This window comes from Archocentrus centrarchus, chromosome 20 (genome assembly GCF_007364275.1).
Source record: "Archocentrus centrarchus isolate MPI-CPG fArcCen1 chromosome 20, fArcCen1, whole genome shotgun sequence".
In the NCBI taxonomy this organism is placed as follows: domain Eukaryota; kingdom Metazoa; phylum Chordata; class Actinopteri; order Cichliformes; family Cichlidae; genus Archocentrus; species Archocentrus centrarchus.
In genome coordinates, this window is record NC_044365.1 from 14,740,534 (window position 1) to 14,765,231 (window position 24,698).

Sequence of the window (24,698 nt, forward strand, 5' to 3'; positions counted from 1 at the left end):
TTCTACTTTAACAGCTCTGACCCACTGCAGCATGGACACCTGACCTGTGATCATATCTTCTGGTGTCTGGGGCAGAAGGAGGAAGTGGAAAGTTAGTGATGACTGATAAATTCAACAAACACTAGATGAAAAAAATCCGCCACAAATATCACATAAGGATCAAAACCTGAAAGTCGCACAAAACACTAGAAAGAGTTGCAAAACAACCAAAAAATGACACTGAATCACTACAAAGAGAGGCGGAACAGCAACAAAGTGAAGCAAAATGTGTGCAGAGATCCAAAAATCATAAAATAACTACAAAGAGATGCAAACAACCAGAAAATGATATACACAATTACTGCACCACCACCCCAAAAAAATGCATAATGGTGAACAAATGATTACAATGAAAGGCAAAAGAACAAAAAAATGGTGCAATAAAAATCAAGGCAATCAGAAAATGAGGTAAAATGATTACAAAGGCATGCAAAATGAACAGAAACATATACAATAAGACTACAGACTTGCAAAACAACCATAAAATTACACTAATAACTACAAAACAACATGCAAAATAAAACAAAGTGACACAAAATGACCAGAAAGAGTGGCAAAACAACAACAAAGTTATGCAAAATGTGTACAGAGAGAGACGAAAAACCCATGAAAGGAATACAGATGCAAGAGATGCAAACAACCATAAAATTACACACAAAATGAGCACAAAAAAAAAAATCATCCAAAATGGCGAACAAGTGTCTCAAAATGATTAGAAAGAGGGAGGCACACAAAATAATTACAGAGATTCAAAACAACTCAACCTCATTAATCTCTGTCAGCCGAGCTGCAGCATATTCATGTAAATTACACTACAGGCTATTTTTTAATATGTATTCGCACACTGATGTTTCACAGCAGGATGCTGGGTAGAAGATGACTTTGGTGCCTTCTCAGGGCATCTTTGAAAATTGTAATCGAGTAAAATGACCATCAGAGGTTCAAGACTAAGCCACTATGTAAAAAGCAAACAGAGGCATGGAAAACAAGAGCACTGTACATTTATGAAGTGAATCAATCAATATATGAATAGGCATGAAATAATAAGAATTTTGCTGGAGAGGACAAAAGAGCAGGGAGAACGCCCTGTTATTAGCAAAGAACAACAAGACAATGGAGCTATTCTAATACGCCGACGCTATTTGGAGTGTTTTTTTTTGTTTATTCTGTATAAATAAGGTTAAATCTCAACATCGGCGTCAGCCCTGGGCGAGCATCTGCTGCTGCCATTTGTCTTTCTGCGACTGAGTGAAGAGGTGAGAATGTGACAAAGAGCGGTATTAGCATGACAGTGGTGCTGACCTCTCACTCATCTAATATGACGCACACAGTCGACTTGAGTCATCAGCAGAACCCGGGTGCAAATAATTTAGACGGATGAGGATTAAGGTCATAGTATTTATCTGGGCGTTCTTGCCAAAATCTGTTCTGTTTGCCGAGGAAATAAACTGCAGAACATTTTTAAATATATGTGCACTCGTATGCTTTTTACATGTCCTGCAGGCCGAGACACGGCCTGGAACAAAGCTCCTTCAGTGTGCAGTAACTGCAACTGCTGTAAATAATGAAGTATGACCTTCATCAGGGCAACAAACGGTGGTTTAACTTTTCAACCTGCAGCTGTTTCTTTCCATTAGTTTTTAATTCTAATATGGCCGCTTTACAGTTCATCTGTGTGGGGACATTTTCCAATCCAATAAATGTCAGCACAGTGCTCCATGCAGGATGCAAGCCTCCATCCCTAAAGTCAGAGTGCTGAACAGTGTTTAGCAGCTCAAGCATCAAACTACCAAAATAATTGGCTCTGTTATCAGTTTCTGCAATTTTATACTTTGAAATAAACTTCAGTTACATTTTTTTTTAAGAGAATAAAAGTGATTTCATGGGAAGCAACAATTGCAACTGTTTATAACTAGATGTGTTTATATTTAGGGAAACACTATGGCATCGTGGGAAATTTGCTGCTGTTAGGAAGAAAGAGAGTGCTGAAAGGCTCTAAAGCATTAGAGACCTTTCTCACTTGAGACGCAGAAACTATGGCAAGAGCATGAGGCAGCTTATCTTAGTATAAAGACTGGAAACAAGGGCATGCAGCTGGCACGCTTTAAATTGGAATGTGGGTACAGATGAAAACAAATCATATATAACATTATTAAGTGATATTCAGAGGTTGCTAGTTGGGGGAGTTTGTTACCTTTGAGCAGAGCCAGGCCCCCGCGTCTCATCTTTCTGCTCAGTTAAACGGAGCTAAGCTAATCACCTAGAGGCTTTAGATTAAAATTAGACACGAGAGCAGTGTTCAACATTTCATCTCTCTTTCTCTTTGAATTCTCAGGACACCTGAAAAGGAAGCAGTCTTACAATTGTCAAAAACTGAATTGGTGGCATTAAAAATCCACTCAGACATGGGCTGCTATTTTTGGACTCTCTCGCTTTCACTCCACTGCTGAAAAAGATATTAAAAAGAGGCGACAGCTTACTGCCCATTTGGCCACTGTGTTCTCATTAATGGATGTCAGAGTCAAGGAGCACGGCTCCAGCATCGGCAATCCTGAACAGCAAGGCACCCCGCGGCATCCCAGAATCCCCCCGCTCTATATCTGTCCGCATCAAGGAAGTAAGTGTCCCTCAGTGAGTGGGCGAGAGGGGTTGTGGTTTCCCCTATTATATGTCCATGCTGTGAGCTGGGCAACAGTCCGATAATGGAAGGTAGAGTAGATAAGAGCATTAGTGTGTCAAGTGTTGAGTGGAAGCTTATATATAGACTTGTAGGGAAAAATAGGCTCTAATTGTGTTTATGTAGTGGTGTGCAGCTACAAGTGTTTGAACATAATGAGTCGCTGCTGTTGGGTAAAATGAATTTGGAGCTTTAAACCATCATCTAACAATATATGCAACCATTTCTATATCACTGCTTATACAGACAGGTTCTGCTGAACTGTGAGCTTTAACTATAATAGTATAATAATAATAAAAAATTGCTCTAAGGATAAAAACACCATTGGGAAAAACAATAACTTTATACCAAAAAGAAAAGCATGAACACAGTAAGTAATTTCACTTCTTGTAATCTGTATTCTTGTGTTGGATCCTTGTTCCATAAAGGAAACATTGCAGCTATAAGAAAATTATGTTGTCGGGAATGTTTGGTCGAAATCCCTAAATCCTTGTTTGGATTTTCTGGCTCTAAAAACTGACAAGACAGCAGTGAGCCATAAACCCAAATCCAAATTTTAATTATGATGTCTGAGACTCTACATCCATATTTTACTACAATCCAAGCCTGATGGAAAATGAATGAACTCCTGGAAACTTTTTGTCTGGTTGTTGTCAGACAGTATAAGCATCACATGAGGATACATTTGCGGTACAGCAGGAGAAAACTGGTTGCAATTAAAGCCAGAGAAAGAACTATTCATGGATGTACGCATGCATATACATGAACGTGTGTGCTACTTCGAGCTCCAGTGGGATGCCATATGGCCTGTGGGTTCATTGAAAGTTGAACCTGAAGTGACTGCGACTGTAAAAACGGCGACTTTGTAGCTTTATGGGACATTTACTCTTGACACTGGATCTGTGAAATCATCGGTGAACCCTGAGCGACCCCCTGTCACCTCACCAGGAAAGAAAAATGAGCAACCGTAAAACAACCACCTTTAACAAGCATGACTCCCAGCCTGGCTTTGTAGATTAACGTGGCCCGTATAAATCAGGCATCTTTCAGCACCAATTCTGCATTTGGCCTTATAATATCTACATCTGCACTACAAAGATTGAAAATCAGGCCATCTCAGCCTGTTTTAAACATGTTTCCCTGAATTTTATGGAAGTGCAATCCTAAATCTGTAACATTACGTGAACGTAGCGCATTTCCCCAGCAACCCTTTGATAAGCTGCTCTACTTTGTGACTTCAAAAGTGGAACATTTGAATATTTTGTGCAAACAATAACCTCTGTCTCTGCATGGCACCGTTATATCTCTTGATTCACCATTTTCTGTTGCTGTTTTAGTCCAACTCATTAATAGTACGTAGTCTGCGGGGGCTCTGAAGGTCTAGAAGAGCAAAAATGTTTGATGAAGCATCCAACAGTATAGCTCACAAATATCCTGGAAAATTGGAAAGAGATGTTCTATTTACATGTAAATGGCTGAGAGAGCAATATAAAATCCTGTAGCCTCCAATACACTTGCAAAACAGAAAGCAAGCAATATCCAAAGTTTTGACAAAAGGAATCATCAGTTGTGCTCTCAATGTATTTCTCTGGAAATACAACTGTAATTCACCACAGTACTCTTTCCTCTACCCTAGTTGCCCCTTTGTACACAAACAGGTACCTGTGAAAAGAAGCCCAAGCTCTGAAATGTTCCTAACAATGAGCTGCAAAAACCAACTATGAGTCAGATATTTAGTTAAGAGTAAAAGTAAAAAGCACATCGTGCACCTATTTAGAACAAAAAGTGACATATCACCAATAAAACTGCGCTTTTTGCTTCTTAGAAAACCTCACTGCTCCCTCGCTGCATTTCAACAGATGAGCTTCACTCCAGAGCTCCCCTACTTTACACTGCTGGACCACCTGTGGACCTCAGGGGCTGTGAGACTGCTGAGATCTCTGCTATAATGACTTGGCATCGACTAGTCTCCAGTTTTCCAAAACAATCATGCAGGGACGGTGAGTACAACCCAGTTATGCAGGGCCAAATGGACCCGCAGAGCAAAGTAACTAAGCAAAGAATCAATTGAACAATCAAGCAAAGAACAAGTCAGCTTTGTAAAGTTCAAGTAAAACTGAAACGAGACATAAGTATGCACAGCTCCATCACTGCAGCCGGTCTTTAGACTCGAGCGTATACATTGGCTGTTTCTAAAGGGAATTTATCAGAGTCTGGAGTAATCCAAACATCTCTAATTATGATTCCAGATAAACTGTTTTACAGTTGGGCAGCTTCATCTACCAGGAGGAAAGAGGCGTTAACACGATACGTCAGTCTGCTTGCAGAAAATTGGCAAAATACTCACCGAGAATCAAGAAATATTAGGACCACCTGCTCCTCCAGTATAACACGCTTACAGAGGGAATCCAAGTCAAACCCGTGATTCCTTATTCATTTCACTTCACTAAACACACTTGATTCACAGACTGAGACGCAGATTACTCTAAGGGGAGAACAAATCATCGTGACTCTGATATTGCTGGTGGTCTTAATGATGTGAACACAGTGGATTTACAGCTACACTTACATGTGTTCTACAAATCTTTCCCCTCTACTCCCCAGGATGCTCAGGAAAATGTGAGTCGGTGCCAGTGAAACACTGAAAGCCCACAAAATAACGGATGCACCATGCCAATTTAACATAAGCGGATGCCCACTTGAGCTGAGCAATTACATGTTCTCGTACTTATTTAGCACACTATCATTAACTTAGACAAACTGCAAACATGATGTCTTTTGCATACAGGTTGTGTTTTTTAAAGCACTGTCAACAATATCATATAATTATTACATTAAATTAAGACAAAAAAAAAAAATTGATATGTTATAAACTCTTTAGGAAATGGACTGTAGGCCTTATTTATCATGGTACACAGCCCCTCTTTTTTTTTTTTCCTCTTTCATTTTTGTGTGACACAGAGGTGCTGTGCTTTTATGTTCCGATTTATGCTGTATAAGTAATACAATTTTTTGCCTCATTGTTCTCCTTTCCTCATAATAAAAATATTGACACAAAACAATATCATATAATTTAAAGCCGCGTGGTTTAATAAATAACAGTAAAATCAAAACATCCCCTGTACTATATCCACATTGTAAAGTAGCCGAGCACAGACACTGCATTCGTCTACCAAGGCTAAAAAAAACTGAATCCAGATCCGGATTCGCTTCAAAAGTTAATCACTTCTAATTCAGGCCAAGCCCTACCTCTGGGAAATTGTCTATTGTTTTGAATAGTCCTGCAAAGAAACTAAACCAATCAGAGGTAAATATAGGTGAACGGCCATAAATGGTTATTTAAAAAATTGAATTATTCACACTTTTATTAAAAAAATTATTCAATAATTCATTGAGGGATACTTCTATTTACTAGCTGATGGTTATTGAAAGTACTGATTTGATTTTTAAACAGATTCAATATAAACAACAAAAGTGACGCTTAAAATAAGAGAAGACAACACCCCCAAATTTCACTTCAGATGCTGAGATCTCGGTGACATCATAGATATTTCGAGCCTCTCTCCTTTACTTCCTAAAGTCATAAAACATTTGGCTGATTGCTGAAAATCTTTTTTATCTCAACACTACCTCTGAGCTCTGTAGAAATCCCATGATCCTCATCACTCCATCAGGCCAGGCTGTGGCCTCAGGAGTAATGAAGGCTGACAGCAGCTGCTGCTGCGGGCATAAGCTATGTGGAAGAAACAGGGGCTGGACTTAGACAAGCATATTTTTTTCCCCACTCCTAAGAAAGACTCAGTGTGGGCTTTCAGTCTAATTTTGGGTAAATATCCCTACAGGTAGCAGCTTCAGTTCCAAGACTTAATTCTTTTTTTGACTCTAGAAGAAGAAACTTGTAGCGAGGAGTGCAGAGAGGACAAAAACAGGTTTTTTTTAATGCTGGCTCCACAAGCCTCTTATTTAACCAATGAACACTGTCTATTTATATCCCCAGAAAATACAGTCACACTCACATAAAGCATCAGAGGCACTCTTCCTCCTTTCTGTGGAGAACACAGGACAGCTTTGTGCAGCCCCAGGGTTTTGCTCTGTTCTTTACTGCATGTTGCCAAGGTCTTGCTCTCACAAGCTAAGACCAAGGATAAAGATGTGTGTTTTTTTCTCTTCTACTGGAATGAAAACCAAGCTGAGCTTCTCTGGAGAAGAAACTGTACTCTACTGTGCATGGCTTGGTTTTCCTTCTTAGTAAAATCTTGCTCAGTAGGTCCCAAGTTAACTAGAAAGGCTTCCTTTAGACATAATAGCTACTTTAAGAATGGGATAAAATACACAGGCAATAGCTTAACGATAACAGAACAGGTTCCACAATAATTCTACCAGCTATAACCACACTGTCAAACTTTCTCTCTGAAAAATTCCAGCCAACGTTCCAGTCAAATAATTTATATTACATCCACGTAAGGTTTTTCCACATTATGCACACTATGCACATGTTAAACATGAAGCAGATTAGCAGAAAAGCTCCCAACTTTCATATATTTAGGTAATCCTACAAGCTCGCAAGCAATTTATTCTGCATTTAACAACCCAATTTTCCAAAAAAAAAAAAAAAAAAAGGGTTGGGATGAAAAAACAGAATGCAATGATTTGCATGTTGCTGGCATCACATTTCAAAGTGGGCATATATATATAAAAACCCATTCAGCTTCAATATCCTATTTTTATTTACATCTTACACAGGATCACAATTTTTTTCCCGCAAACTGCCCTCTCTCTCCACAGGCAGTTTTCAAATGTACAGTCCATCTCTATTGTTCATAATTAAGACCAACAGGGCAAAGCAGTTCTTTTGTTGCAGTAATCAGCCAGTTAAGTTATGTATTACAGCCAGAGGTGGTGTGCAGGGATGAACTCTCTTCTAGCACAGTGTTGTTTCGGACTGCAAAAACTGGTTTCTGTGCTCCCACAATTGCAAAAAGCAGAAAAGACCTCGGGTTCAAAACCTGAGATTGCTGAAAACAAACCAAATGTGAAAAAGCCCCCAGCTTTGTTTTGAAATCACACGCTGTTCATTTACCTTGAAAACGAACATCTCCCTTCTCAGTATGGCCAGGGTGTTGAAGCCTCCATCGCAGATGTTGGGTTTTGCGTTGGGATGCGAGGGTCTGTCTCCTGAGGGCAGCCTTGGGGGTCGCGTCTGCCTGTCTGGTTTACGGGGGTCTGAAGGAGGATGGGAGCGAGGAGGGGGTGCTGTTGGCAAAGGCTTGGTGGGCTGGGGGAGTTTATCAGGTGGCCCTGCAGGGAGTCAAAGAAATACATCTTACATGTATCTGCAACATGTTGTTTTGCATCTAACACTTTGCTTATTATTACTTCATCAATTGAAGCTAACCAGCTCTCAGATCTTGCAGGGGACACAGATCAAGCCAAATTTAGTGTCACTTGTAACCCCGGTGACAGAAAAAAAAAAAAAAAAAAAAGGTAAGACGTGATGGAGACTGCCAACAAGGACTCAAAAAAGACATGAGAGAGAAAGGAGTCAACAGATAAACAAGATGAGGTCATGCACAAATCAGTGGGTAGATGTTAACGCTGCCAAGTTTAGAGATTCAGCTTAGCAAAGCATAATATCATGTTAAGGAGGATAAAACCAAAAATAAAAACGCATAGGAATAGTAATAATAAAAAGCTTAGCAGAATTAGGTTTAAAAAATGTAGATCATGTGAAGATAAAAATAAAATATCCACTCAAATGCCGGCAGAGATACGCCTGCGTGTCATTTCACATTCATGAATTACTGTACATGAAAAGAGAGAGTGATGCGTTCAGAGGAAAAACAGAGTGGAGACAGTGGCTAATAGCAAGTGGGCTTTGCATATGAATAATGGAGCACACAATGCTGCGTGATTAACACACTCTGTGACTGTAAGGATAGAAGGTACAATGTGTTTAAAGTGTTCAAGAGCTAGACGAACAGATGACTGTAACGAGACTGTGCTTGTTTTATGGTACCCCGGTTGTGTCCGCTTGTGTGAGTATTTGCCTACGGAGAGGCGTTTTCAACCTACACAAATGTGCTCCAATGCAATCCTCCAAAAACCCATCAGCATGTAGCTCGGCTCTGCATTAGTCTAATGCTGACTGGTTGCGCCAGAGCAGGGAAGGGAGCAACGTGAACAGGAGAAGCACAAAAAAACATAAGAGATCAAAAACTACAGCACTGGTTGTTTTTAAAAACTCGGTCTCACTTCAGCTCTTTGTACGTTTTAACTTTGCTCTTCTCTGTGGCTGACGGACCAACAACAGCACAAGCAACAGTAGCCAGCAGACTACTTGTACCATATACTTGGCACACTGCCTCCATCTGGCATCAGATGTTCTCTGCAGGTAGATGGGCTGTCTGTAGCTCCCTACGGTCTGCCAAAGGACTGATAATGGAGACCGTGTTCAGCCCATGACATGTCAGACAGACCTCTCCCCCGCCATAATCAGATAAAAGGGATGTTTCAAATGGTCTTACATTCTTTCAGCAGACTTGCAGAATCAATCCTAAACCACACTGAAGCTGTCCTGGCAACATGTTGTGGCTACTTTAAACATTTTATGCTGGCTCTTCCTTTAATGTGTCATCCGTCTGTAGTTGACAAACCAGACAATCGCAGGATTAAGCCATCACCCTGTCCACAGAACTGATCAGTGGGTCTACACGAGAGTGATTCCATTCACTGACTGAAGTTAATCCCCTGAAATACATCCCAGATTAGTGGAGCCAAAGTACTCTGCAGTTATGTAAGCACGGGGCGATTTACAGTCTGATGGACATGTAAACAAACAGGCAAATGTGTACTCACAGCTACATTATGGTAAACCCATGACAAGAAAAATTAAACAAAGCGTTTCTGGCTCTTTTTGGTCACCCTGTAATTTCTGCATCTGACCGTTAATTTAGTTCCCACTGAGCTGGAGAGCCAGGTGACCCACATGCTACACCTGTGCCGTGGTGATTTGCTGGACCAATTGGCTAATTTCACTGATCTGTGCACTTGAAACCAGAGAGCAAGGAATCTAATCAGTGAACTCAGCTGGTGTGGTGAGTGGATACAGTGAGAATTCTCACACCCACAGATGCTAGTGGAGCACAGGTGAAAACCAGTAATGCAGTCTCCTTCACAAGCTACACCAACTACTTTACTACTCATATCTCATGTTCATACTACTGATTTGTCTGAATTGAAATAAATACTGTATATTATGTAGTACATGTAAAGGGACACTGGATGAACTGATGTACTTAGGGTCATGTCAGGTTTGTGTTTAGTTGCATTATGGTGCATATAGGATACTATTAACCAATCTACCAGGAGTGTAACCATTCATAAACTGAGTTAGACAAATAATTTCCATGCTTCCATCTTCTTTAAGGCATCTGCATCATCACACCCTCTTTATCGATTTGTTTTTATGCAAAATTAAATTTATCTCTTAGTCTTAAACTATATGCTTTAGACCAGCTTTTTGAATTATTTATTTTTTACTGATCCATTAGTTTCAGGGCTTTAGCTGAATTTATTACAATTATGGTTGCATGACCTGAATAACTTCAGCTGATTTTTTTTCTTTCATCCCAGTTAGCAGCATCATTATGAACTGCAGTGTCAGTGGTGCCTGAAATCTGTTGTTTCTGTAAACAGGAAGTGGGCTCCGTGAAAGGGTAGGACGTCATTATGTTCAAAGCCCAGTGAGAAAATTGGGATTTGTCCAGGAGGAATAAGAAGAAAAAAAAAAACAAACAAAAAAGATTATACGACAGAAATGCCACATCTAAAGGTTTGAATGTGCTCTGTATTTTATTATTTATAGTTACAAGCTGCCCGAGTTTTCATTCATTTTGAGTCGATAAATATCTAATGTAGTTTACACTGTTTTTATTCATGAGAAATCACTGTTTTTAAAAGGAATATAAATGATCTATTATTATTTAAAAGGAGTATAAACCCTGAATGCAGCAGCTGTGTTTTGTCCCTACAGTTCAAAGGGTTGAAGCAATAAACAGAAGCAGCAAAGCTACACGCCCAAAAACTCTAACAGTCAACTGATCCTCAACATCAAGTGCTTAACTTCCCCAAATTCCTTATATGATTATACCCGACTTTCCCAGATTGCAAACAGCTGTAAATGAATGCCAGTTCACTCACATTTCCTTCATATCTCATTATATCTCTTTACCTTCATGCAGCCCCATTCACACTTTTTCCTACTCAACCTTAAGTGCATCGTCGTGTAGTCGATGTAAGCTGTGTACCTCCCACCTCTTTCCCTGTTTAGTTCCACATCTAGCACCAGCGTTGCCATGTGGAAGAAAAGAAGACCAATTACTGGGGGGGTGGGGGGGGCTGAGTGGAGCTGCCATCTCTTGTCCTGCCCTTCAACTCTCGGTACAACACAGAGGAGAGGGAGGGAGGGACAGTGGAATAAAACACGAGAGGGATGAAGAGAGATTTGATCGCCTGCCCAGGTCTGTCACTCCCAGAGGGACGTGCCCTGACCATGTAAGCAGATGGCAGGTTCTTTGTGTGTGCGCATGCAGCCATTTGTGTGACAGACCGGAGTCATCTCAACAAAGTGTGACTGGTGTACAGCGTCAACAGCTGTAAGGGACGATGCTGTCATTTGCCACCAAATTGTTTCCCAACTTAGATGTCAAGCTGAGGTTGAGTCGACAACATCGACGCTCTGATAACGCATTTAAATGTAAAGGCTTCCACCTCCACAGTCCAGCCTCATTTGAACTGTTTCAAATATCTTGACTGATACAAAACACAGATTTTTGCCACTGCAATCTACTAATTCAAGTACAAGCGAAAAAAAAAAAGAAAAAAAGAAAGCTACGTGGGTGCTTCCATAAATCCTTTACCGTCAAATTAAATTTCACATTGCCGCCCCAGAGCTACATCAGCTTTATGAGGAGACAAAGCACTCTGCAATCAGCGTCTGTCAACTCCAAATGTGTATCAATGAGGGATGCGTGGTGTGGGTGCTCTGACGATGAAGTACGATCGTAAATTTAGGTCTTAATTGTACTTCTGTGCATTATCTGTAATTCTGTGCTGTGAGTGGGTTTGAATGATATAGAAATTAGAGAGAAACCGGGTATGATGGTTTACTGTAGGCATGCCAGCCTTACTTTAGGTTGGCATACCTACAGAAGAAGTCAACAGTGTGGAAGTATTATTAGGTGTGTTGGGCATTCTAGTTTTACTTGAGCTCTTACAAGTTCGACAGACATCTTTTAAGCAGCCTTTAGACAGGACATGAGTTGTCCCCTGATTAATATGTTTACAAGCAAGCTTTGCAGGTTAGAGAGCTTTTGTGACTACCAAAGCTCAGCATGCTATTGGCTTGCTTGTATAATAGTTATAGTTTGTAGACTAACCCTTTAAGTTTGCAAGCTTCTCAAATCACATACTGCATTTCACACTAAAAGGCTGCTATTCAACTGTTTTGTGTGTCTGTATAACAAATTGTATTTAAACGATAGAAGAAAGCCTTACCATAAATTTTCTGGATGCCCAGCAGGTCATCCATGGGTAGTTTGAAGTTATCTGTGTCCATGTACTGGTAGAAAGGAGCCATGATGGCCGTGGGGTCGTTGGAGTGTTCGAGGCCCAGCGCGTGACCGAGCTCATGGACAGCTACCAGGAACAAATCGTTACCTAGAAACACAAAGAGAGAGGGAAGGAGAGAGCAGTTCTGTCAGCACTGCTGGATGTAAACTTGTTTGTGGCATTTTATATCTCTTGCAAGCAAACCAAATTGAATATAAAACTTGGTCTTGGTCAGCCCCGGGTTATTGTTTCGTCACCTCGCGGCTTGTTGGGGTGCACCTGTTCTAGTTGGCAGTGCCAGAGAAGTTCCCTCAAAATGAGGCCAAGTTTGGAAAGTTTTGTACAGGCTGATTTAAATAAGCAGCAGCCTTACAGGGGACTGTTTCATGTTAGTTTATAGTTAGACAGCAAAAGGAGAGACTGTACGTCTCTTACTATATATATCCAAACATATACAAATGCCTATGCATGAGCACAGATAATCCACCATTTAAGCACAGACAACCCTGCACACTGTAATTAGTCTCAAGCCGATGACTACACTGGGTTGATCTTTAACTTAGAAACCCTCTGTGGCTAACAGCCAACCCCAGCTGTTTTAATGCTGAGATATTTGGAAGTGAAAGCTGCCCCGTGCCTCAACTTACGTCACTGGCAACCAAAACAACAACAAAAACCAGTCCTCCTCATTCTCTCCTCTGATGTTTTGCCAAGATTTGGAATCTGACCCATACAGAAGCTCATCATCATACAATTAGGATAAGACTGCTATGTCTTCTATTATTTATAGTCACACACAGGCTGTCTGTGGGAAGCTATTAACCTGATTCCAATGAGACATCTTATCCTGCAATATGTTATTGCTGAACTTCAAAGGAAAGCATTTTTTCCTAGCTGTCAGACAAAAAAAAAAAAGTCTTCTTTTTTGCATTAAATGTCATGGCACTTAGACAAAGGTCACCTGGAGTTTAGAATCATGCTGGTCAAAAACAACAAAAATAGGCCAACACAGCGGTTAGGTGGTTAGCACTGTCGACTCACAGCAAGAAGGGCACTCCCGCTTCCTCCCACAGTCCAAACCCATGCGTGGAGTTAGGTTAAGTTGTCGTTCTAAATTGACTGTAGGTGTGAATGTGAGCTTGAATTGTCTGTCTGTCTGTGTTAGCCCTGCGGCAGATTGGTGACCTGTCCTGTGTACCCTGCCTCACACTCCACGACAGCTGGGATAGGCCGTGCTTCGCAAGCCTGAATTGGATTAGTGGAAGAAAATGGATGGATGGAAAAACAAAAAATTGGATTTAATTTTATTGATTTATTTTTGGGCTTCCTTTGCGCTCTCCAAGCTGCCATCTCTCTTCGGTTTTACCCTTCTCTTTTTTTTTTCTTATCACAACAAGAGTCAATAGTGATGTAAAGAGCATCACTTATTCACTGGCACTCCTACTAAAGTGAGGCACTTAACTGTCACATGAATAACACATCAGCAGATAGAGACTGAGATTTAGATCACTTCATAGCAGGTACAGTGAGGTACTTAAGAATTTACGGACAAGGCTAAAACAGAGAAATGGGTTAATTGGGACCTCATGAATGATATTTGACTGTATAAATGTAAGCAAGTCTTTATAGGCTTGATGGAAAGCTCTTTACAGCATGGGATTGCATTAATATCCAGGTTTTCGCTGAAACAGCTTCGGGTTTCGGCCCAAGTCTTCCAATGAAAATAGATGGCTTGTAAAAGTTGGAGAAGTGCAGAAATTGAGGCAAAATTTATGCAAGGTTGTAATATTGAACAAGTGTCTGGAGATGTGGTTTATAGCAAATAAAGAGAGGCAGAGGAAAAAGAGAGGAGATAAAGAGGAGGGAGATACAGTTCAGTGATTCAGGAATTACTTGTGGAGGAAATGGGGCGAGGCAGCTCTGCAGTGGAAGCCCCCCCTTTGGGTTGTTTCCTATAATGGCCATGGAAGCAGAATGGTAAAAGTGCTCAATGAAGTTTTAAACAAAACAAAATCTTCAAATTAATTATACTAAAATAGCCAGCAGAGTTACAGTACACAAATGTGATAATGGCCTGTGAACAGCCTGGTCAAGTGAACAGATGTTCTTACTGTAGATGTACATATATATGCATGCTGAGTTTGCCCATACCAACTGGCACAACTCACGGACTGCACGAACACTCGTGTTCATGTTTAACTCTGACTCACTGTGATGGATTGTGTATTCTGACACCCTTTCTATCAGAACCATCATTGACTTTTTCAGCAGCTCATCTGTTGGATCAAACCACACGGGCCAGCCTTCGCTCCGCACGTGCGTCTGTGAGCCTTGGCTGCCCACGACCCTGTCGCTGGTTCACCCTCGTTCCTTCCTTGGACTACTTTTGATAGATACTACTGACCACTGCAGCCCGGGAACACCTCAGAAGTTTTGGAGCTGCACTGACCCAGTCATCTAGCCGTCACAATTTGGCCCCCGTCAAATTCGCTCAAATCTTTAAACAAATAAGCTTTGAGGACAAATTGGTCACTTGTTTCCTAATATATATGCCACCTACTAACAGGTGCCATGATGAAGAGATAATGAGGGGCTTCACCAGTCAGTGATCATCATGTTATGCTTGATTGGTGTATATAACATATTAATCATACTATAATACATCAAATTTCTGTCTGTCTGTCTGCAAACTCCTCTTACAGGAGTTCAGCAACCAAACTTGGCTTTACAATTATTATTTCATAAAGTGCTTTTCAAAGACAAGCAGTAACAAAGCACTGCACAACAAAATACAGTAAAGTAAGTATGAGAAATGAAATGCCATAATAGCAATACAAAAATCAAGTCAAGACACAGTTTTAACAGCCCATATTATGACATCATGTTGATAAACCTAGCATTTTAAACACCTTATAAAAGTATCACTAAATTAGTATTGGTCTAAAAACTTTTATGTGGGTCTGGCTCTAATATAATGTATATTTAAAGATGCAGAAAAAGTTTCCCACATCTGTCCTAAAAAGTTTCCTAAAGAGCTCATGAAATATGCAAACCTACATACGTTTTATAAAAATTTAAACACAAGTATTGATATTTAAAAAGGTGGAATAAAATAACACAAGTGCCACTAATTACCACCACTTTTTAGCCCAGTGTTAGCTACTTTATTGCGTATATATATATATATATATATATATATATATATATATATATATATATATATATATATATATATATATATATGGATCACATTCTATTTCTCTAAACATGCAATGAGTACAGACGCTGCAGTTATTATTACACTGGTGCAGTTATGCCATGAATCTTTTGTCTACTGTCAAAGTACATACTATTAAAAGGTTTTTTTATTTATAAATACAGTACTATACAGTACTGAGAGCTATAGCACAAGTTCTGACCCTACAGATGCACAGGTCATCAGGTGCATGAGTTAAGTGAAGAACTGTCTCTGTCTTCTTCCATTTCCATCTCGTTCCATCGCTCAATCTTGAGTCAGTCTTCCTGCCTCCTGGGTCCCTCTGAGGTCTGCGTCGTCGCTTTGTTTCGGTTGCTTATGTAAGTCACGTTGTCTTAGACGGGGCTGTCCTCTCGGCCCCGGGGGCCACAAACAAAGCCGAGGCGGTTTGTACCGCCTGACTAATTATCAGCTGGAAGATATACAGAGCCTAGACGAGAAAATGGTGAAGTGTGGACAGACATGGGTATGAGGAGGATGAAGAGAGATGAAAGAGGCAAAGAGCAAAGGGACAGTACACAAGAAGGGAAACGAAGCGAGATGAAGGCGAGAGAAAAAGTTATGGAATGGAGGAACAGAGGAGCGGGAGAGAAAGATTTGATATAGTGGATACACGGAGAGATAAAAAAGGTGAGGTAAACCAAGGAGAAAGGGCGTTTGGAGTGATAGCTACATGAGGGAAAGTGTGGGGAAAAAAGTGGATGATAAAAAGAAAGAAAAAACTGAGGCGAGGAAAACGATAAGGTGCGGGACACTGTACTATCTTGTAAGAGTGCTCCAGTGTTTGTTCAATCACAGAAGATGAAAATGATGAATTACACAACTCCAACCTCTGACCTTGGCATTTATAACATCACTCTACTGTCAGTGGCCCAATCTCAACCCCAAGCACAAAATAATAAAGCAGAAAATAGAGGATGCAGTTGAAGAAAACAATACCAGGAGATGAAATACATTACAAATCTCTCCAGGGTTTGTGTGATAATCCGCAGAACGCCACAGTTTGTGGTTCTGGGGGAAGATTTGAGTCCTGTATTTTTATCATATGGTGAGTCATCATTCTCATGTGTGCCATTTGCTTGTTTGAGCAAGAATTTAGCATAAAAATAAGTCATCCCAAGTATTTATTTAATGCATGAAAGCTGAATCTGAAGTAATAAAAATCCACTTCTGTTAAATTATTTAGCAGATTTGGTTTTTTTGTTTTTTGCCATGATAAGTGGGCAACAATCACAGAGGCAGCCCACAGCAGCAGCAATCCTGCCCACACTGCTCAGGATAGAGTCAAGGTTGCTGCTAATGAGATGTGCAGAAGAGAAGGTAAAGGAAAAAAAAAACAAAGAGGAGGTGAAAGAGGAGGAGATTTATGATCAGGTCATCTTTCCCTACAGGATCTGCAGTAAACAGGGACTGTGATTAGATGCTCTTCAGAATTTCCCGGCTCCATGAACACGCCATGAGACCACAGGACACACACTATCCTACAAATCACATGTGGGGCCCTGGTCACCACTGTTCAATTGCAGTAATAGCTCAGGTTGTCAGCAGAAGCCTCCAGGGGCCCGTAACCCTCCTTGCCTCCTTACTGCTTAACTAAGTGCCCGTGGTTCACTCAATACATGACATGAGCTACAAGCATGGGTGACCAGCAGTCAGTCCACTTGTAGGTCGAGCTTGTTCTTTATCCCTCCCAGCTCTCACAGTATCACATTCTTGTCCCTTTTTTCCAGAGTAGACAAATCCCAAATGCTACCAAGTTTTCAAAAACACAACATCCCCTGTGACTTTAACAACACATCAACATCGAACTAGTGAAAGCTGCCAAACAAAGCAATTACAACTCTCACTTGTTCTATTACAGCAAAGAGGGCACCCAGCAGAGATGAACAATTTCTAACTCCTCCACCCTTTCTTTAGAAAACACAGCTGTTATTTTGCCGTCCAAGTGTAAGCAAGCATAAGCACTCTCTTTGTCCCAGGGGATCACAAATGTTTCCTATTGTTCAGCTCCCACGGCGCCCTGAATGGCTGACACTGTGTTTTCAAGAGTGGTCTTAGAAGAAGCAGCACTGCACAGTAAAGTGAATGCAAAAAGATGTTAATTGCAACCTCGGGAGAGTTTCTGGTGGTTTGACAGAGCATAAGAAACAAGAACGAGGACACCGATTCACAATGTACAGACGTGTAAGTAGAACTTAAAGAACTTACCAGTTTTTTTAAAGTCTAAGCCTAAATGTTGGGTCCAAGTCTAAGAAGTTAACTAAGTTAGCGTAGTATGCATACATGAGAACAGACATTATTATGAAGTATGTGCAATACTGTTTTGAGCAAAATATGTGCATATTAAAAGACTGTACTTTTTTAAAGGAGGGTTGGGGAAATATTTCAGTTATCAAAATTTTAACACCATTTGGTTGTAGTGTCTGACACAGTTGCCTTACATGTGAAGAGCCCCCAAACTCAGGCTCAGGGGGTCACATGATAGTGTACTCCTACTGCTGGTCCCAAGCACAGATAAAAGCAAGGCATCAGGAAGGGATTGAGATCTGTGCCAAATCAAAATCCCTTATATTGAGAAATTAGGAAGCAGCCAAAAGTTTAACTTACAATAATGATCAGCTCTTTATCCATTAGCTCACATTTCCTGAAATACTGTAACCCTTTATGTTTTTTCTATCTATAAAGGCTTAAACTGAGCTACTAGATACTCGCTATACAATGGTAGTGGAGACCCACTGAAGTACTGATTAAGGTAGTACTGTGTCACCAGCCTTTACGAATATGTAGGGTGGAGAGAGTATACAATCTTATTATCAAGTAGCTGTAGTAAAAAAAAAAATCATGTGTGTCAAAGTACTACTCATGCAGAACCTTACAATGAAGCAGTGGATGACCTAATACTTGATACATTTTAAAATTTGAATATTTAAAAAGGACTTCATTAGAATAGGTTCAGAAGCAAAATCTCACTTTGCTGTCCCCGAAGCTGTCTGAGAGCTCAGCAATGTGGAGAAGGAAACGGATGGAAATCAGCTGCTGTCTGCTAGCTGGGGTGAAGTTCACAATAGTGACACAGGATGCTGTTCGTCCGACACAGTACGTCATCAGAAATAAGAGAAGCCCCGACAGCGAACCGAGCTGCAGATATGTGAAGTGAGAAGGAAAAACAGAAACCAGAGAGGCAACAGAGAACATGAAGCTGAGTGTGAGTCAATGAGAGCACTGGCTGTCCAGGAGTACTATGCCGTGCTGACAAGCTGCCAGAGGATCTCAGCCCAGTGGTTCAGTGCCTGGCTCAGAGGGCCCGGGGCACACAGAGCTCTGCTGGCTGTCAAGCCAGGACTGTGCGCCTGATTTGACTGAGTGACCATTGTGAAGAATGCAGCCAAAACACAATGGCTGCATTCTGCTCACTTCACATTCACACCCTCTATACTTCCAACGCAACCTCACAGGACAATACAGGAACACACTGTGTGCCATTCTGTGCATTTCACCAAACCAACTCGCAGTATCACAAGTACAAACACTCGAAAACAAGGTTTCAAAGTGTCAGATTGCACAACTGAAAATACTGCTTCATACTGGTATGTTGTGGGTACAATTTGTGATTAAAACGCCACGCTACCAACACTCAATTATATTATGTCTTTTAAGTGGCCACAGTAGCCATACAACGATCTAAATCATTTTAGCAATGCTGAAACATAGCGTAACCAAGATGCTTTCATATTTGAAAAAACACCACAAAGACCAGTGGAAACTTTGATTAACCTCACTGTTAGTGTTGTCGAGTTAATCAAATAGTTAGACTCTCCTATAGAGGAAAGCAGTGTGTGGCTCCACTTGCTTTCCTCTTCTTTTATCCCCCCCCTCTTTGTCTGTCCTCTCTCTCTAGGTTGTTGACACCCTGGCTGAGCAACACTTGTGCTATTGAATCTATTACCCTTAATTCTCACAAGCATGTCAGAGAACAAAATCCCAGCTGATGAGAGCAACATATGTACACTGGAGTAATTATTTATTTACAGAGACTGCTACAGACTGAAATTTGGTGTTGGGAACATTGCCAGGGATCCAAAAATTGGCTGTTCCAGTGGACTCCAGATAAATAAACCAGCAAAAAGGAGGGGGGGGGGGACACACGCTGCCAAAGAAAAACATCTTTTATTCTTGTCATGTTTATCTCAGTGCAGCACCTGTGAGCGAGACGGGGATGTGTGTATATTTTCATTGTGATCATTAATCATTAATAATGCATTTGCTATGGTAAGTGAAGCAATGCTGTATGCATGTGTGTGTTTGCATATCCTTTGGCAGCTGTCTCTACAGACACTGCAGACAGCAAATAACCATGAAAATGGTATAGATACGTTCATTAACTCACTTGGTACCAGTTAGATAATATTAATACCATTTTAAATAAAGCTACAAAACACTAGAAAAACACTGTTTAGCATCTGCATGCCTACAGTGTTTTAAAAATGCCCCTCTTGTAGTCAGAGTCCAACTCCACCCACCTGGACTGCAGCTGGAGGTCTGCTTTGAGCTGGAGGGCCACTCCAACCAGAACCTGAAGCAGATGGAGAGCTGGTCTCACAATGATGAGCTCACCAAGGCTGCAGACCAGAACAAGGCCTAAAATCAACAGCTGCATGTCAGGATGGTGAAGCAGGTCCACAGGACTAGAAACTGACCAGAGAGGCTGCTAATTACTGCTCTATTACGTAGTATCATGTAGGATATATAAGATTATCAACTCATTTGTGAAAGCAAGAGAACACCTACTTTTGCCTGACTACCACCACAAATACGGCCTAACTTTGCTGCAAACACTGGAATGCCACTCATTTCTTTAATGCCTTCAACTTCAGCTCATCACCTCCACTCCAACTCAATCAGGTCTGAAACTTCAGCTCCTAATCAGCACTTTGAGTTCAGCTGATACTGGACTCTTCGGCTTCTTTCAATACTCGTATGCCAACTGTCACTCAGTTGTTCCAGCTTCTTCTAATGCTTCAATAGCAAAATTCAGCCTTCTGCTTTTATATCATTTTGCAGAGTGAGACAAAGTGTTCACTGCTTTCAAACTGCTCCCAAAGCCCTTCTTGTTTTTTTATGACTTCACGAGCAGAAGAATTATTTAGGTGCGACTTGGTCCCAGGATGCAGAACAACAAATCAGATGTTTACAGACAAATGCTGCCTTTGTGGATATGCTTTTAAGAGCTTCTAGCCGGAGGTCGCAATGTAAGTAGATTACAAGTGACTGTCTGGGTTTGTAGCGATCGCATTTTCCTTTAATGATCCAAATAGTAACAAAGCTTGAGAAGTAATTGATGTATGAGCTATCTGACATCCCAAAGCATTCCCAAAGATTACAAAAAAACTTTGATGGTAACATGGGTACTCCCATCCTTAAAACAATTAAAAAAAAAAGTCAGACGAGACACAACTGATATTGGTTCAAGAGTGTAACACAAAAACAGCATGTTCTCAGAACAAGACGTACCCCGGGCAGGTTTGTTTACACTTTTTGTTTACTAAGGATCATGGGTACGAGGTTATGACAGCATCTGACTGACTTGTGGGAGGGCGAGCCTCCCAAGGTGAGCGATTTGTTTGCCTCTGAGAGTGTTAAGTGCGTGCGCGAGTGTATTCACGTGTGGGGGCAGAAGAGTACAGCCACCCACGTAGAAGTTTATCCTGCTTTCAGTAGGCAGCCGTCTATTTCTGGTGGCAGCCTAGTGGGCAGGAACGCATGGTGATCTCTCTGCTGTCTTTCTCTTCATTTCATTTTCTTTGGGAAAGTGGAAAAACTATTCCGTGAACCCGTTCTTTCTTTCTCCAGACTGGTAGACCACCACAGATACATTCATACATACACTCAGTGCACCAAAGATGCTGCACCTGGCAAATTCAAAGCACTAGTAAAAAAGAAGATAAAGAGACTAGGTGGCCATTATCTAACACCTGTCCAACTATAACACCATATTACAGTATGTGGGTGTTACAGTGTTAACAAAAAAATGAAGGCCACTCTTCCCATAAACTCTGTGGCTCGCTGACATAAAGGCATTCATTCTCGTATATCACCCCTCCTCTTACTTATGTTTTTGGCTATACTATATTATAGTGCAACACGTGCATTATTATGTGTATTATGTGCTTATATATATATATATATATATATATATATATATATATATATCTCCATTTTTAGCAAACACTGTGATGCCAACAGAAGGTATCATGAAGCAGTTTTTGTAGCATTCTTTAATTATTTGCTGTACAGTAATATGTCAGATTTTCTGACAAAGATAAGGGGGTCCTGGTCTTTTCAGTTATATTGATGTCTCCAGTGGGTTTAAATCCAGAAGTGGACTAGACAAATGAAGACAAAATGAAGATAAATGCTTTCATTTGCAAATGCCATTTTCTGCACTTGACTGCGTTTTCATAAATCCACCAAAGGACACATAACGGTTACAACACTTTCATGAAATAAGAAAATGTTCTGTATTATTAGATCCTATGTGCCACATTCACACCCTTCCAGTCTCATTGTTGTACAACTCTGTATGCTGCCTGAGAGGAAAGGCTGAAGGCATGAAACCCAATAACCACGTCCTTTTTCTCCTTTAACATACTCCTCTGCATGTATTACATCACATTTCACAGATATCTCTATATGTATGTATTCTGTTATGAATTATTGCAACAACATTTGTCATATTCCTAGACAATAGTGTCATATCATACTGTTATATCATTTAAAGATAAAGAGATAACCTGGCTATGACGTAGTGAGTCCTTCCAGCACCATTACACTGGGTTTGTATATGTGTGTGTAGATTTCTATAGTTTTCCCACCAGTGTCCTCCCACAAAGTTACAGTAACTCAGCCATTGATACAGTTCCTACCAGCTGCCCAAACCACCATGTTTGATGTCCTCGAGATTCGTGCATACACGTTTCCTGTAAAAGATAAAGATCTACTCCTCTGGTAAGATAAATAAATCCAAATCTACCCATTTATTTTCTCCATCAGGGAGACAGAGAGCGGCAGCAAGAGAGCAGGGGAGACAGGACAAAGAGACTGAAGGGCACAGGAATAATTACAATTCTTTATAGAAACAAGCAGCAACAAGAAGCAAGGTTTTGTGAGTGGGACAACCTTCAAAGAACTTTTCTGGACTACCCTGTAAGTATCAGACATAAATGATATAATTGAAAGAAAGAAAAAACTGCCCCCCTTTACACAGATGAAACTTTAATGGGGTATGAACATTTTCATACATTATACAAAAGACAACAAAACAAAAAAAGTCAAACTGGTTAATTTTTCATTTAACCAAATATTCCTGAGAAAACTCAAGCTGAGGCATTTTACACCATTAGGGATTCAATGCTAATTCAAATGGCACTTAAGAGTTAATAGGTTTCACATTATTAGCAATCATGAGGAAACAACACACTTTTTTCTGGGACTTTCAGACCTCTGTCTGCTTCCAGAACGACGGTATGCTGCCAATTAATTTACTCGTTTACTTGAACAATGCACTGCAGAGCACCAGAACCCAAAGAGAATAGACTCTGAATCATGCTGCAAATGGACTGTGATGGCCACTCTCCTTTGCTTCAGCATACAGTGCTCTGTGTTTTAGTCAGAAATGGGGCTCTAGTCTATTCAGTCATGTCAGTGGGACAAAAATCTAAGCATCCAAAGACTTAGGCAACATTTTGTCCCTGGAGAATGAGGAACCTCTGGAGGAATTCGGTGTGTTTGGACCACAGGGAACAGGAGCTAAAATAAGATCCAGGTAAATAATTTCACCCCCTAAAAAGTGCCTGCTCCAAGGCAGGTTTCTGTTAAGAACTGGTTCCAAATGGTACCTCATGTCCAGACACAGAAATGGCAAAAACAGCCATTGTGATGCTGAAAACCTGTGTAGGCTTACTTCTTTGTCCACAGATTGATCAGGAACCAGAGCTATAAAGCAGAACTTAAATTAAAACTGGTATCAATAAAATCTTATCAATATCCATACCTAATTGTAAGGCAGCAATTTCTCAAAGTTAAGCATCTTTGGGGGCCTGCAGTGTTAAATATTGCTGACTGGTCAAGCGGTTTGATATCACTCAAGTCGATCTCTGCAACAGATGATGAAAATTGGTTTGCTTACTTTAGATTTTGCAGAGCACGAAATCACAACTAACAACAGCATGTACTCAATGTACTCCATCAAAATATCTCGGGAATATAGCAGCTTTAGTAAAAGTCACACTTTGCATGCAGGGTAGGCAGCCAGTTTTTTTTTTTTTTTTAAAGCCACATCAAAGAACATGAATGACTCTACGCCCTTTCATGCTGGGAAGTCAACACAAAAAGGAATCCCTGAGCCAGCTCCTGACATCATAAACCCGAGCCAGCCACAAAACACAGAGGAGACGCCACTTTGAAAATTAGACCAAATTACAAGTTAAGAAAAATAGAAATACATCACTTGCTGGAGCGTAACGACAAATCCAAACATGCAGCAGGAGACTTGGAAAAAAAAAAACCCGATAAGAAATCTAAAAAAAGACCGTGGCAGTGCACAGACGGAATGACCGAAGTCTGACAGCAGACAGAACCAACCTTCCCAAAACTTTGTCTAAACATACAGAGACGTCCACCATTTGGAAAAATATATATTGTAATTTTAATGTCTGGACAACAAGGCAAAATGACTCTTCAATCTGGGCAAGTGCTGGCTATTAAGTATGTTACTGCCCGCCACAGCCAGAAGGAAATATCATCGAGTCAATCAAGCAAAGAAACACGGTTCCTCCGGTTCTTGCTTTGGGATAAGCAGGCAGCCCCATATCTGAATCACATTTGTTTTTTTATTCTGTTTTTCTTTTTCTGTTTTTTCGCTGGATTGATTTGTATTGTAGTCATTACCATTTTAACAGCTTTATAACAGTGCTTTGGAAACACATCAAGTGCTATGCCAACCAAACCCACTGAACCTAATGGACGGAGCGAGTGCAAGAATCAAAGTGAGAAACGAGAGAATAAGAGAAACAGGGTGGAAAAGACAGAGTGCACTGCTTCCTCCTCATCACCCAGTAG

The 24,698-nt window shown here is 40.6% G+C and overlaps 1 protein-coding gene across 3 annotated transcripts in view; it reads right to left on the reverse strand.

Moving 5' to 3' along the window:
- Positions 1-24,698, reverse strand: part of mmp16a (matrix metallopeptidase 16a (membrane-inserted)) — a 74,924-nt gene that overhangs the window by 13,228 nt on the left and 36,998 nt on the right. For all 3 annotated transcript variants that reach the window (XM_030756629.1, XM_030756627.1, XM_030756628.1), the window contains 2 exons: positions 12,272-12,433; positions 7,797-8,014 (listed from right to left, as the gene is read on the reverse strand). In XM_030756629.1, the coding sequence (XP_030612489.1) occupies positions 7,797-8,014; positions 12,272-12,433 (380 nt within the window). The remainder of the gene's footprint in view (positions 1-7,796; positions 8,015-12,271; positions 12,434-24,698) is intronic.